Below are 16,820 nucleotides of genomic sequence, written 5' to 3'. Positions count from 1 at the left end.
CAGGAATGTTTGTTGGTGCTGAATAGCTGTGTTAGGTCCTGGAGTTGACTGGATATAATCAACATTTTAGGACCTGGAGTTGACTGGATATAATCAACATTTTAGGTCCTGGAGTTGACTGGATATAATCAACATTTTAGGACCTGGAGTTGACTGGATATAATCAACATTTTAGGACCTGGAGTTGACTGGATATAATCAACATTTTAGGACCTGGAGTTGACTGGATATAATCAACATTTTAGGACCTGGAGTTGACTGGATATAATCAACAGTTTAGGTCCTGGAGTTGACTGGATATAATCAACATTTTAGGACCTGGAGTTGACTGGATATAATCAACAGTTTAGGTCCTGGAGTTGACTAAATGGCTATTGTTTCACTATAGGACCTGGAGTTGACTGGATATAATCAACAGTTTAGGACCTGGAGTTGAGCATCACAATAGGACCTGGAGCTAGAGCTTTATCTAATCAACAATTTAGGACCTTGACGATATAATCAACAATTTAGGACCTGGAGTTGACTGGATATAATCAACAGTTTAGGACCTGGAGTTGACTGGATATAATCACAATAGGACCTGGAGCTAAATGGATATTAATCACAATTTAGGACCTGGAGTTGTAGCATCACAATAGGACCTGGAGCTAAATGGCTATTGTTGTCACTATAGGACCTGGAGTTCTAGTGTCACAATAAGACCTGGAGTTGTAGCATCACAATAGGACCTGGAGCTAAATGGCTATTGTTTCACTATAGGATCTGGAGTTGTAGTGTCACAATAAGACCTGGAGTTGTAGTGTTGTAATATAGGACTCAGAGTTGAATAGTTGTATTATATTATTATAAGACCTGGATTGGCAAAGTCACTATAGGACCTGGAGTTGTAGTGTCACAATAGGACCTGGAGTTGTAGTGTTGCTATATAGGACATGGAGTTGAATAGTTGCATTATCACTATAGGACCCCATTCCACAAAGCGATCATAGCGCTACGACTGCCATATGTTACAGTCCGTTTGATTTCATTTGAGACCGATGAATTGCTCACTAACACAAACTCTAATAAATGCAACAAAACCAAATTTTGCACAGTCACATAAAATCGACAGACCAATTCTGATGATTTGTCTCATAATTTTGGACAACCTGAATAAAAAAGTTGTTTTTTTATTCGGTTGTCCAAAATTTTCGCTATCTTTCACAAGGGGGGACCGCTTTCTGGTAGAACAGCCAGGTGTGCAAGTTGCACATGTGAAATTGAAATTTCACTACAGACGCTTGTTGATTGCCTGGCTGTTCTACCAGTAAGTGGTCCCCCCATCGTACAAAATAGCGATAAGCGGCAACAAAACAACGACCGTTTGTTAAACAACTTTTGTATTCGGAGGTCAAAAATTATGAGACAAATCATCAGAGTTGGTCTGTCGATTTCATTTGACTGCAAAATTTGGTTTTGTTCCATTTATTAGATATTGTGTTAGTGAGCAATTCATCGGTCTCAAATGAAATCAACGGGCTACAAAGTATGGCAGTTGCGATCATCTTAGCGCTACGATCGCTTCGTGGAATGGTTTCCTCGAGTTGTATAGTCACTTTAGGACCTGGAATCGATTGACTGTTTTTTCGCCATATGACCAGAAGTCAGGTCAAGCTCTGAGGAAGACAGTGTTAGGGTCAGTGTTACATGACAGAGTTATGTGTGTGTTCTCACCTTTGATAGAGCTGACATTGGGATAGCTGAGTAGAGGTATGATCAGCAGGAACACGGCGTACAGGAACGACAGGGCATTGAAACGCACCACCGCAGCTGCAGTCAAACATAGCACACATTGTAATCTACAGTTGCCTCATACTGTTCACCATGGTATGTCACACATTTGTCAACATTCTACTTTTGTCCTATGGTGATTAATGTCTTACATAAGGCAAAGTCATAATGTACAATATCTGTGGTGCTATTAACCACTAGGAACAATAGAAACATTACGTCAAGACAATTTTAACGGCTTACAAGAGTATATGACTTTAGCTACTACAGCAAAGCATGAGACAATTAAAATTCTAGTTAGCGCAGCTTATAATAATCCATATTAAAACACTAAGATCAACTGAAAATTATCTTAAGAGGCATGTTACGGCGAGTAGACTTACAAAAAGTTTCGCACAGACTGCTAGAATACAACCAAAATATTCTGTTCCATAGGCATGCACATTATTTTTTTAACTATGCTAAAATATCACAGCATACATAATTTCCATGTCTATATAGGTTACTCATAGAGCTAAAACACTAGTCCAGATGTCTAATGTCCCCATTTCACAGCAGCAGTGCACTCTGTGACCCAACACTTGTGAAGAACATTTCACTTGCCACTGAGCACATACTAGATCGGTTAAACAGATGAAATGTCATTCCAGTTTGGCTGTGTGGGCAATTCTAGAACTTGGAACACTGGTTTTCAAATAGGAACCACTGGTACATAAATCATGACGGGGATGAAACAAATGTCATGGCTACGGACTAATTTTCCCTTGTTACATTCTTGTACATGAAATTACAATTATTGACTTTTTTTTCTAAAATGGATCAAATTTTGAATTAAATATATTGGACAAAATTGTGAATCAATTCTTAAATTAAACATCCTCAACCTAGTTGATGATTAGTCATAACAGATCTTCTTGACTTCACTTTCTCGATCATTGTCTCAACATGTTCAGCTAATCAATAATCTGCTCAGAATGCATGCAATGCAACCATTGATTTGTTTTCCATTTTCACTGCTTCTGGTATGTGGTAAGTTACAATTTTCATTTCTTCATTTTAACTATATTCTTACTATTTCATAACCTAATGTGATTAAAGTCAGTTACTGTCAACTTAATTTAAAATGTTCATCAAAACGAGTTAAATGCATCAAATATAACTTGAATGTGTAAAATAGCATACCAAGACTAAACAAATTCAAAATCCAACTATTTTTAAATTAGTAACATAATGATAAATTGTCTACAACTACAACGCATTATTAACCAACTGCTATTAATAAACAATGGCTGTCAAAACAGTATTTCCACTTACCTGCTAAAAGGGTTAATGGTAACAGAATCCTAAACAATGAGTAACAAACTGTCTTTGTGACCTTTGAATTCATTGTGCGAGTTGGTCCGTAACCCCTTTCTCAAATTTCATCAACACAACTCCAACAATATACAAGCAATCCACAATCACAAAAGAATTCCAAAATCTTGGCACCGCCAAAACGGTCACATGGCTCCAAGCTTTCCTCTTCGCCAAAGATTCCTCAAACAATGCACAACAACCGGAGATGCTACTATTTTCTCTTGAAGAGGCGCAACATCTCAACGGTAGAAGGGATATTCCTTTGAATGAAAATCGATCCAACCACGCGCCGACGTCCAAAACGCTCACATGATCTGCACAGCTGTCGCACCGGGCTGAGTGGCCCGAACGAGGAAATGCTGCCACCAAGAGAAATAAACACGTCAACTTTCAAGATATGACAGGGGTCTTCCTAGCGACAAAAAACACCCCGTTTGGTTCCTGCGGCGCCGTAAGACGATTTCATTCGAAGTGTCTATTAACATATAACGCAGAAGACTTTAGCCTAATTTCCTTCACAACTTTCTCTTAACATCCATACAAAATGTCATCTGCTTTCGCAGTGGCGCCCTCTTTGTTACTCAACCCCTCTTTCGTGTGAGCGAAAGCCGGTAAGGCACCAGTTGCGGTATTTCGCGATCTGATTGGTTAATTGATAGAGAGCCGTCACTCAGCCCAATCAACGCTCGTATAGTAAAAACCAGTTTGATCCAATGACGCTTAAATCCACGTGCCGGAACAATCACAATCCAACCCGGTTTGATAAAGATGCATTGTGATTGGTCAGTGACGGAGCGCGTGGATGACTGACTGATAGAAATTTACAACTGCAAGTCACCGGTTAGCTGATCGAGTTGTTTACTACAGGTATTTGATGTGTATTGCTCAGTAACTGAGTCCATTCTCGCGGTGTTACTATGTATATTACTCACGTATTGCTCTTTAATGACTGTTAGGAACCTACGCGTGTATATTGTGTATATCACACAACACCGTTCGAGAAACTGACGATACTGCCCTGTTTTCGATCAGATAATACCTGTCACAATAGATCTTTTTTGATAAATCTGTCTTTATATCAATGTGCAAAGACATTCATTTCACTATCATATTTATTGAGGGTTTTAATCATCAATCATTTAATCAGATCATCCTTTAATGACTTGTTGGAAAGAGTTCCTTCCGTTCCCCCAACTCTAAAACAAACTCTAAACCCTAAACCTAAACCTAGCCCTAACTTAAATTTTGGACTTTTAATCATTTTGTGAGTTCTCTAGTAAATGTTGTGTTAAGTTTTGTTTATAATTCTAGAATATTTATACATATTATTTGGGATGGGGGAACGGGAGGAATTCTTACCAGATATACCATACTGTGGGATTTGTACACACTTTAAATACAAAAATATAGCCAGACTAATTCCAAACAGGCACTCAATTAATCCCATGAAAGTTTGCATGTTCTTAAGACCACGGCACATTTTCAACCCAAATACAATAACTCATGAAGTTTCTTACAATGTATTGCAGTCTGCGTGAGTTACTGTGTTTGGTGCCAATGAAAATGTGATTGGATCTTATCATTATGATGCAGCCTTTAATAGGATTGTGACTTGACAATATGTGCTACTGTTCTGGTTACAGAGTGTACATATTCAATGATTTATTAGCACTGTTGGTTTTCTTTGGTATGTGTATGAATGTTGATAATGCAAACTAATATGTTGGACACAATGATTTATTTATCATTAATAATTGGCACCGACTACTCTTGATGTCACACCACACATCAGACAAAATGCTTCATGACTACCGAAGTATGTAACACGTGTGATGTTTGGGATTACACTTTCTTAGTAAAGTACAGATTCTATTACTTTTGTTGGGTTGAGTCCCATCTGGGATTCGAACCTGCACCCTCAGAGTCAGGTACCTAATTGCCAGCACACAAAGTCAGACGCCTAGACAGCTCAGCCACCGCGGCTTCCACAAAAAAAGGAAGTTGGACAACTGGTAGCCTAGACTGCGGACTGTGTGTACTCATCTGATAAGTGTTAATTGGCACGTCTGAAAGCTATGAAATACACAATGCCATTTTAGAAAGTGGTTAAATGTACTTTACTAAGAAAGTGTAATCCCAAATATAACATATGTTACTTACAGTCAGGCACTTAATCGCTAGTACACAAAAGTCAGCCACCTAGCCCGCTCAGCGACCACAGATTCTCAGCGACCACAACAATCTTTTGGAGGATATGATAACACATAAAGAGAATCGTTCCTTAACCTGTCAACAGCTGTTCATAGTCTATGATATGTCAATAAGTTAATAACTGACAACTAAAATCAACAACTTATGCCATATTTGACTTATGAAACACATTACTTACATTGCTATAAAAATAACAGGTGTTGATTGTTGTTATGGTCAAGTATATTTCTCATAAACAAAGTATACCCTGAAACTGTTGTAAACAGTCATCAGACAAAGTACAAATATATGCTGACTATAATATGGCATCAAATATTTCTGTAAATGTAACCGTATATAAAATTTTGTAACTGCAAATAATAACATTTATTTTACTCAACATTTTATTAAAGTTAAATTCCAAACATATGTAAATTTGCATATAAACATATGCATATCATACACATTACCATATGAAGTTGCTATTAACAAACCCCGTATGATGCATTTTTATCAAGTCTGTCCAATATATATTCAATAGTCAACATGTATAGTATACGCATTAAGTGTGTGGAGCTGGGTTCATTAATTCAGACACTGACAGCAACATCTATATGACGAATATGAGCAGATATACATACTGTGCCAGGGCTTTACCTTGATTCATGTATTTGATGGTCCTTGGGACTCATGCTTATAATTTTTAGGGGCCCTGCACAACAAAATGGGGGTGCCGGCCACTTAAAATATTATTACTAATACTGTTATGGTATTGTGTATCATGATCATCACTTTAATTGTTACAGTAATGAAATTGCAAATCATACCATAATTTAGCTAGTAGCAAACTCAGTGATAACTTATTGCTACTTGATTGGAATTTTGACAAAAGCATTTGGACTTTTTCTGCGTCCCTGTGTATGCGCTAATTAATTTTGTTGTACCATTGTCAATTTTTATGCATAATGGAATTCGTGTCCTGCTGTGCAGACCGATCAAATCACAGCAATATTGAACGGATAGATATATTATATTACTGCTGATGATTCATTCATACATTCAAACATTGATTTCATACATTACACACGTATACATACATAACATGTAATCCAACAGCCCGTATGTTTAACATTCTTACCTTGATACTCCACATTACCATGATCATCAGATTGATACTACTTGAAGATTTAGATCATGATATATATATTATGCCTGAATTTGACGCTTACTGGATTATTAAATTATTTACTATATGTATATTATAATACTTGTAATGCATTGCATTATGCATTAACATACCCTAACACCACTAGTTATTATGAGGGGCGGTGGGGTAGCCCAGTGGTTAAAGCGTTCGCTCCTCACGCCGAAGGCCCTGGTTCGATTCCCCACATGAGTACAATTTGTGAAGCCCATTTCTGGTGTCCCCTGCCGTGATATTGCTGGAATATTGCTAAAAACGGCGTAAAACCATACTCAGTCAGCCAGTCAGTTATTATGAAGTATCCAATATGTACAACATGACAAAACAGACAGTTAATTGAAAGCATAAATACAATATGTCCTCAGATCCTAGGAATATGTACCAAATATAACATAGCCACAAGAGACTAACATTTATAAGTGGATAAACGATACAGTCCGAATGTCAACACAATGTTCAAAATTGTTAAATACTGTTTTGGGGGTATTTTTGGAGGTTTTCTTTACTACAGTGGATCAAATACTGTATGACCACCTGGTAGTTAATGTCAAATGTGTCATAGTCTGCAAAAACTAAAATCCTTTAAACTTGGGACATTAAGCTACAAAGTTAATGACAAAGGGGCAGTAAGTAGCGTGCTATGGCAGGCTGTTGTGTGATAGTGACAGTCTAAGTAAACTTAGGCTCAGTATTATTCGTTACACTGCTATACTGAGTCTAACAAAACCTAGTAGAAGGTGGTGTCAGCTAACCTTTTGGACTGACCAATCAGAACACAGCTTACCAAATCGCGAAAGTTAACATTCGCACTTATCGTTTCAACCTTTACCACAAAAACTCAAACGATTCCGAATGCTATTTTCCGCACGATCGTTTCTGAGTGGTACATGCAATGAGTAAAAAGTCGCTGAAAATAGCATTTTTGTCAATATTCAAGGATGTCATCTTGCAAAAATATAAGCAAATAGTAACCATGTCATTAGAAACCCATAAGGGTATATACTGCAGGTCAAATATCTGTGTTTTATGCGGATTTTCGTTTGTTGGTAGATCAGTGTCAATGACCAGGGAAGAGAAAATTCAAAAACCGTTTTGTAAGTCCCGTCGAACCCTAACAAGTAGTCATTGTCTGACTGGTTAAATCCGTTCGTCCGTCTCACGTTTGATTGGAAAGGTCAAGGTCGCTGAAAGGTTAGCTGACGCAACCTTCTACTAGGTTTTGTTAGACTCAGTATAGCAGTATAACAAATAATACTGAGTAGACTGGTGATAGTGAATGAGTGAGTTTAGTTTTTACACTGCTTTTAGCAATATTCCAGCACTATCACAGCAAGGGACACCAGAAATAGGCTTCACACATTGTACCCATGTGGGGAATGAAACCAGGTATTTGGCATGATGAGCGAACACTTCAACCACTAGGCTACCCCACTGCCCACTGTTGTGTGATAGTGCAGTAGACTGTGACAGAATACTCTTGCAGTACGCAGGAATAGAGAATTAGGAAAGCTGGAGAGTGAAGTATATACCGTTTAAAACATACTTAACTGAATATTTATTTCAGTCAAAGATAAAGATAAAAACACCCAAAATATATACAAAATATTTGATCAGTGTCACATCTGAGGAGGGTATCAATGTTAAACTGTGGCATGGTATCTCAATGGATCAGCACTAGCGTTAGCCCAGACTAGTACAAGCAGCCCAACACGCATGCACTCAAACACACACGTTTCTATAGTGCAATAATGTTGAACACACCCAGTGGCCTTGAGCATCACATCTTTGAGTGCAGAGTTGCTTCCCTTGGCTCTGCCTGCTTCCATTGGTTGTAATTCTAACTCCCAAGTGTGCACTTGTTCAAAGATGTAACTTATTTATGTTCCTTAGGTGTGGAAGCACTCACTCTTTCATTCATGCATGCACACACACACAAACCCACCCACCCACTCACTCACTCAATATTAAACATGACAAATGTTGAGTTTCATCGAGAGAATTGTCTATCTTCATGCAACTTGTGATATGAAATACTCAGCACAAAACAATTGATGTTTTATGGGTAGATTAGTTTTGGCATTCCTCATCCTTCTGTTGAATTGTAAACTTTTCTGTCATGATTGACTGTAAACACTTCATTGTATTATATTAAAGTTGCAGCTTCTTTTGGTAACATAAATACCTACCTGCCTGACCTTTCATGAAGGACTGTTATCTTATTTCCTATTTAAGGCAGTTATCTTATTCTCAAAATGTACACCTGATGGTCATGTCAGTTTCTTAAAATCATATTTGTAATAATTTTAAAATCATATTTGTAATAATTTGAATGAAAACACATTTTAAAGCATATTAGAATATCTGTCGATTAAAACATATTTGTAATAAAGGATCTATTTACTCTGCAGCAGTATATTGTATGTTTTAGGTTGAACAATGCTACACCAACGAAACCATTTTACTGACTGTGATTTTTTTTATCATATGCAAAGAATATCTGTCAGATTTACGATATCTGGGCTGCCACTGGGCAGGTAACTTTTATGTGCCTGTGAATATCCAACACTGTTGATCACTAAGTAACTTAAGTTTCTTCTATGTTGATGAGTATTTTTGCAACCCTTACAGTTTTTGTTTTTTAAGAAAACATACAAACTTTATTTTTGGTCATTTTCAGATTTTGAAGTAAAGATCATAGCTTGACGTCCAAGATGGCGCGGATGATGAGTACAGCCGTGTCCGACATGGTGTTGGCGCTGTCTGTCTTCTGGTTGGTCAAATACCTTCTTGTGCGGAACATGTTTGCAGCTCTGGGATTCATGATCCAGGGTTTTGCGGCTGCCGCAGGTGTCGCCAGATTTTCGTCCCGAGCTCCTGGAACCACCATCACAAATGTTCACAAATATCTCTCTTGGTTTGCAAGAATCGCTGGTATGCCACTGGTGGCTGTTGGATTCTGTAAATATGTTATGCCATATTTGATGAATCTGAACTTTATGTTTGCATTGGGTGTGATTTTTACCAATAAGCTGCTTGATGAGAGCCAGCGTTCCCTGGTAAACGAGGCCTGTAGTGGGTTTGCCATGTTAACTATCATTGCAGTTTCCTATACAACGTGGAACGTTGCAGGACTCGCTGCTTCCTTCGTGTATGTTGTGTCGGGCCTTGTAATTGGCTCTGAAGGATCCTGGGGTGGTATGCAACGAATAGACATTTTACACTACGCACTTGTTGTCGGCAATGTATTTTTCTACTCAGCTCTGTAAATATTGTTAATTCAATTTGATTACAGTATGTCAATCTGCAGAAGTTTTAATGATGACCTTTCTATGCTGTAGATGTTGATTACCCAGTTTGCTTGCTTAAGTTTTCATATGGTTTAGCCAAGAGACTGTAGTCTGCCAGAAGTCAACAGTCTTCAATTATTCAAGAGCAGTCAAAACATGATCATATGGGTTCGCTTTATGTTTGAACTTTGTCTCACTTAAAGTCACTGACTTGTTCAAAGACCCACAATCAGTTTTGACAAGAAAGCCTGTCTGACATATTTCACACACTGCATCTGATAAAATCAGTTCTTTTGACAAATGTGTTTCCACTTATCTTTACCATTACATTTTTTAAGTGTCATTCCATGAATGTCAAGCAGTGATACTTTGAAATCAGTATCTAGTGTCACCTTTCGTATGGAAAATTGTGATTGGGCAACACAATGTCTGAGCTGTTGCTTTGATTGGCTGAAGCATGTACTCAGGGGTAATAACAGGGTACATGTTCATGGGCACAACAATAGTAATGATACAGAATCATATCACACAGTATTGATGGTTGCTGATGAGGCCTCAATAATGTTGTTTAATATATGAAATATGTTTTTGCTATGGATTTCATGATCATATATCTTTACGCAAATCAACAAATGTCAGTCTCCCTGGCAATAATCAAACAATGATCATGGTTATAAAACACAAACCTTCTTTAAACGGGTTGCATTACCTTAACAGAGATATTTTTAATAATGACTCCAGAATTTGTAAATGAGAAACAGATAGGAAGAGATAATCTTGTATGTTTCTCTTTTCCAGTGTGAAGTTTAGCAGACTGCCTGTATTCCTTATACCCAGAGCGGAAGGTCGCGGGTTCGATCCCCGACCGCGTCATACCAAAAGACGTTAAAATATGGTACTTGTTGGTCCCTGCCTGGCGTTCGGCAATAATGGGTACAACAAGGACTGGTCGGCTTGAGTCAGTATAATGTGTCTGAGTGGGGTATTCATGCTTCACTGCGGCATGGTATCTCAGTGGGCTAGCACTATAAAACCAGCTTCACTCCGGGCTAGTACAAGCAGCCGCACATACACATACACACGCATGCACGTCGTCATATGAGCGAAATATTCTCAAGCACGACGTAAAACCCAATTTCACCTCACCTCACCTTATACACATGCCAATATGCATATGTATTATATGCTGTTATTGGCATGATTAATATGTAGAATCTTTAATCTTCTTAATCAGATCTGAGTCTGGTTTTATGTCAAAGGAAAAGACATTTTATTATGTTCATGTAGTTATGAAATTAATCCATTCCTGTTTATATGTAGAAGATGAGATATTTATATTCCAAGATATGTAGTTTACCAGGAGTTGAATGCACTATTGAGGATGCTCATTCAAAGGGAAGCAACTCTTGTCAGTAGGTTTGGCATTTGGAAGTAAATAAAGACATGACCTTTAGGGATATGGAATTCTGAATTTTTCGTAACAGTGTTTAAGGTCAAGTTGCTGACACTTCATCAGGTGAATGCTTAGAAAGTGGGTGTGAGCTATATATAAATCATATCATTTGACCCGTGAAGACCCGGGTTAGAATTGGTCTTAAGTAACCCATGCTTGTCATAAGTGGTGATTAATGGGATCGGGTGGTCAGGCTCGCAGACTTGGTTGACACATGTCATCACATCCCAGTTGTGTAGATCAATGCTCATGCTGTTGATCCCTGGATTGTCTGGTCCAGACTCGATTAAAAATTGTTCCTTTTTTATATTGTTTGGAAAGAGGCCCAAAGTATCATCACAAACCCATTGTCATTCATTGTTCATGACAAGGAATATAGATTACCTGTCCTTAGTGAACAAGTGTAGAAAGTTCTGAGCCAAGGAGCAGTGAGGTAGCCAAGTAGTTCAAGCGTTTACTCATCACACTGAAGACCCAAGTTCAATTCCCCACATCGGTACAATGTGTAAAGCCCATTATTTTTCCTTATCCTGACTCATGCTTATTTGCTTCCTCCTTCTTCTATGCGCATGGTAGTGGAACACTTGAATCCCTTGACGTTCCCTTGAAGAGGGCGTAAAAGTTCACTCACCCCTGAGTTGCCTCCCTTTTCCCTCCAAAACAGTCATGTGACCTGCCATGCTTGTCACTCTCTCCTTCTCCTTAAAAAATTACATTATGGTGTCCCCTGCCAAGATATTAATAGAATACTGCTAAAAGCAGTGTAAAGGCATACTCTATTACTCTCTCTCTCTCTCTCTACATATAGAGTCAGAATTTACAGAATTATGGACAGATAATCATAAAACGTTAAAACTCATGAGTTAACTTATAGACTGACTGACTGAGTTTGGTTTTACGCCGCTTTTAGCAATATTTCAGCAACATCACGGCGGGGGACACCAGAAATGGGCTTCACAGTTAACTTATAGATATCTTATAAATATATCTAAACATACTGCATGGATTGTTATACACATCAGCATCACTATTTCTCATTATAGAACATATATTTTTAGTTCAGCCATATATGAGATGAACATTTAAGATATAGAGGTAGGAAAGGCGACAGGAAGTGTGTCAGATAACAGTCACCATGATGTTTCAAATATGACAAATGACTGCTATAGATAGAATCTGGTTTACATTCATAAATAACAGTGTTAGAAATGTGAGGCTAAATGTCTACATTTGTTTAATTAAATACTGTTTCCTATAGGCTAAGGTTCTCGCTGACTATATCTAGTGAATGTGAACTTTAACTAACTGCATTAAGTAAATTCAGACGAAGTTCTCACAATTTAATGGTTGAAAAAGGTGGATGGTTTGCTCCCAAGTTACAATTCAATGAAAGATTATGTCCATTTTGCTGTAAGGTCATTGATGATGAATACCATGTTGTGATGGTTTGTCCTAAATATGAACTATAGAAAAAGATATATATCAAGGTCAGTTTACAATATCCAAGTATGGCTAAATTTGTTGAGCTGTTGCAAGACCAACATGCTGGATTTATACTTAATTTGTCAAAGTTTGTTAAACTTGTTAAGTTAAACTATTATTGAATGTAAAAGTGATTGACCTTTGGTCTAAATAAACATTCATCATCATATTTGCAAACAGGTATTAGTTTGGAATAGATTATCTAAAAACATAAAAATGGCCATTTTTATTGCACCTCCGAAACGGGTGGATTGTCACAGAAAATCTAAAGGTTTGACATATTTCAAAAGCAGCATTTTGTGGTATTGTGTAGTGCTTCTGCTTCTACACAACAATGGATTCTAATGATTTTTGTTCTGTACATTTCATACTTCTCTACTGCACTTGAAACTGATTAATCTTAGTTTGACATAGGAGGTAATGCTTTATTCAAGCTTCTGCTGTTACTGACTTGTTACCAGATGTATATATAACTTGATATCACATAAATGTTTTGTATCAATAATGGGGTTGTATAAGAAAATAAATATTTTTGAAGTCTAGAATACTAGTGGTTTTTGTTGTTGACTAAGTAAGCTAAGTTAGGTACTTCCTAGTAAAGAAACCTGTGAAGATCCAGGTTAGACTTTTTTTCAGCAGCCCATGCTTGTCATGAAAGGCGACTAACAGGATTGGTTGGTCAGGCTCGCTGACTTGGTTGATCCATGGGTACAGGATACAGCCGCTAAAGAGGCAGTGGGTACAGCCGCTACGGAGGCAGTGGGTACAGCCACTACGGAGGCAGTCGGTACAGCCGCTACGGAGGCAGTGGGTACAGCCGCTACGGAGGCAGTGGGTACAGCCGCTACGGAGGCAGTGGGTACAGCTGCTACAGCCGCAATGGGTACAGCCGCTACAGACGCAATGGGTACAGCCGCAATGAGTACAGACGCTACAGAGGCAATGGGTACAGCTGCTACAGAGGCAATGGGTACAGAGGCAATGGGTACAGCCACTAGAGAGGCAATGGGTACAGCCGCTACAGCCGCAATCGGTACAGCCGCTACAGACGCAATGGGTACACAGAGTACAGAGGCAATGGGTACAGCTGCTACAGAGGCAATGGGTACAGCCTACAGAGGCAATGGGTACAGCCGCTACACAGCAATGGGTACAGCAGCTAGAGGCATAATGGGTACAGCCGCTACAGAGGCAATGGGTACTACCGAGGCAATGAGCCGCCTACAGAGGCAATGGGTACAGCTGCTACAGAGGCAATGGGTACAGAGGCAATGGGTACAGCCACTACAGAGGCAATGGGTACAGCCGCTACAGAGGCAATGGGTACAGCCGCTACAGAGGCAATGGGTACAGCCACTACAGAGGCAATGGGTACAGCCACTACAGCGGCAATGGGTATAGCCACTACAGCAGCAATGGGTACAGCCGCTACAGCAGCAATGGGTACAGCCACTACAGAGGCAATGGGTACAGCCACTACAGAGGCAATGGGTACAGCCGCTACAGAGGCAATGGGTACAGCCGCTACAGCAGCAATGGGTACAGCCGCTACAGCAGCAATGGGTACAGAGGCAATGGGTACAGCCACTACAGAGGCAATGGGTACAGCCACTACAGGGGCAATGGGTACAGCCACTACAGAGGCAATGGGTACAGCCACTACAGAGGCAATGGGTACAGCCACTACAGCAGGCAATGGGTACAGCCGCTACAGAGGCAATGGGTACAGCCACTACAGAGGCAATGGGTACAGCCACTACAGAGGCAATGGGTACAGCCACTACAGCAGCAATGGGTACAGCCACTACAGCAGCAATGGCCACTACAGCAGCAATGGGTACAGCCACACAGAGGGCAATGGGTACAGCCACTACAGAGGCAATGGGTACAGTGCAGCCACTACAGAGGGCAATGGGTACAGCCGCTACAGAGGCAATGGGTACAGCCACTACAGAGGCAATGGGTACAGCATGGGCACAGCAGCAATGGGTACAGCTACCACAGCTACAGCAGCAATGGGTATAGCCGCTACAGCAGCAATGGGTATAGCCACTACAGCAGCAATGGGTACAGATGCTACAGAGGCAATGGGTATAGGCAATGGGTACAACCACTACAGCAGCAATGGGTACAGCCACTACAGCAGGCAATGGGTACAGCCACTACAGAGGCAATGGGTACAGCCGCTACAGAGGCAATGGGTACAGAGGCAATGGGTACAGCCACTACAGAGGCAATGGGTACAGCCGCTACAGAGGCAATGGGTACAGCCACTACAGAGGCAATGGGTACAGCCACTACAGCGGCAATGGGTACAGCCACTACAGCAGCAATGGGTACAGCCGCTACAGAGGCAATGGGTACAGGCTACAGAGGCAATGGGTACAGGTACAGGGAACACAGAGGCAATGGGTACAGTCGCTATAGAGGCAATGGGTACAGCCGCTACAGAGGCAATGGGTACAGCCGCTACAGAGGCAATGGGTACAGCCGCTACAGAGGCAATGGGTACAGCCACTACAGCAGCAATGGGTACAGCCACTACAGAGGCAATGGGTACAGCCACTACAGAGGCAATGGGTACAGCCACAAGGGTACAATACAGCAGCAATGGGTACAGCAGCGGCTACAGGCAATGGGTACAAGGTACACTACAGAGGCAATGGGTACAGCCACTACAGAGGCAATGGGCACAGCCACAGCAGAGGCAATGGGTACAGCCACTACAGAGGCAATGGGCACAGGTACTACAGAGGCAATGGGTACAGCCACTACAGAGGCAATGGGTACAGGTAAGGCAGAGGCAATGGGTACAGCTGCTACAGAGGCAATGGGTACAGCCACTACAGCAGCAATGGGTACAGCCGCTACAGAGGCAATGGGTACAGCCGCTACAGAGGCAATGGGTACAGCCACTACAGAGGCAATGGGCACAGCCTACTACAGCAATGGGGCAATGGGTACAGAGGCAATGGGTACAGCAATGGGCAGCAGCCACAGCAGCAATGGGTACAGCCGCTACAGCAGCAATGGGTACAGCCGCTACAGAGGCAATGGGTACAGCCGCTACAGAGGCAATGGGTACAGCCACTACAGAGGCAATGGGCACAGCCGCTACAGAGGCAATGGGTACAGCCGCTACAGAGGCAATGGGTACAGCCACTACAGAGGCAATGGGTACAGCCGCTACAGAGGCAATGGGTACAGCCGCTACAGAGGCAATGGGTACAGCCGCTACAGAGGCAATGGGTACAGCCACTACAGAGGCAATGGGCACAGCCGCTACAGAGGCAATGGATACAGCCGCAACAGAGGCATGGGTACAGGTAATACAGAGGCAATGGGTACAGCCACTACAGAGGCAATGGGTACAGCCACTACAGAGGCAATGGGTACAGCCACTACAGAGGCAATGGGTACAGCCACTACAGAGGCAATGGGTACAGCCACAACAGAGGGAATGGGTACAGCCGCTACAGAGGCAATGGGTACAGCTAATACAGAGGCAATGGGTACAGCTACAGTGTGCATGGGTACAGGTAATGCAGAGGCAATGGGTACAGCCGCTACAGAGGCAATGGGTACAGCCGCTACAGTGTGCATGGGTACAGGTAATACAGAGTGCATGGGCACAGCCACTAAAGCGTAGGTCTCCATCAGTGCAGTGAGAAGGGATATTGATATTGATACAATATCACTCGATGCACCATAAATCCATACTCAATACTCAAAGTAGCACTGAAGACCTGTTGCTGTTTGATTGTAATCCATATTTCATTTTCGAGCCACTAACATTTGTTTTGTTTCCTCCTTTGTAACATTACAACATTAGTTCATGAGACTTCCCATTAAGATCCAGGTTACAATGAGTCTTCAGCACCCCATGCTTGTCATAACAGGCAACTAACTGGCTCAGATGGTCAGGTTCACTGACTCAGTTCATGCATGTCATCATATCCAAACATTATGTCAATTGATGCTCAAGATGTCAATCGCTGGATGGTCTGGTCCAGACTTAATTATTTACAGGAAGCCATCATACACTGTAATGTTGCCAAGGGCAGCATTAACCAAT

General features: G+C 40.8%; 2 protein-coding genes across 2 annotated transcripts in view; one reads left to right on the top strand and one right to left on the bottom strand.

The window, feature by feature from the left end:
- Nucleotides 1–3,713, bottom strand: part of LOC124272586 (piezo-type mechanosensitive ion channel component 2-like) — a 133,857-nt gene extending 130,144 nt beyond the window's left edge. Inside the window, 2 exon segments of the mRNA XM_046707791.1 lie at nt 1,717–1,812; nt 3,088–3,713. Of these exon segments, the coding sequence (XP_046563747.1) occupies nt 1,717–1,812; nt 3,088–3,160 (169 nt within the window). The 5' untranslated portion in view covers nt 3,161–3,713.
- Nucleotides 3,714–3,914: 201 nt separating this feature from the next.
- LOC124272177 lies at nt 3,915–10,111 on the top strand. Its single transcript, XM_046707318.1, has 2 exons — nt 3,915–3,996; nt 9,201–10,111. The coding sequence occupies exon 2, from the start codon at nt 9,235–9,237 to the stop codon at nt 9,787–9,789; it is 555 nt and encodes a 184-aa protein (XP_046563274.1). The 5' UTR covers nt 3,915–3,996; nt 9,201–9,234; the 3' UTR covers nt 9,790–10,111.
- Nucleotides 10,112–16,820: the final 6,709 nt, after the last annotated feature.

The sequence above is a fragment of the Haliotis rubra genome, unplaced genomic scaffold (assembly GCF_003918875.1).
Source record: "Haliotis rubra isolate DU_JTF1 unplaced genomic scaffold, ASM391887v1 Scf103, whole genome shotgun sequence".
NCBI classification, from domain to species: domain Eukaryota; kingdom Metazoa; phylum Mollusca; class Gastropoda; order Lepetellida; family Haliotidae; genus Haliotis; species Haliotis rubra.
Note: the sequence above shows the minus strand (reverse complement) of the source record. Positions and strands in the feature narration are given on the sequence as shown.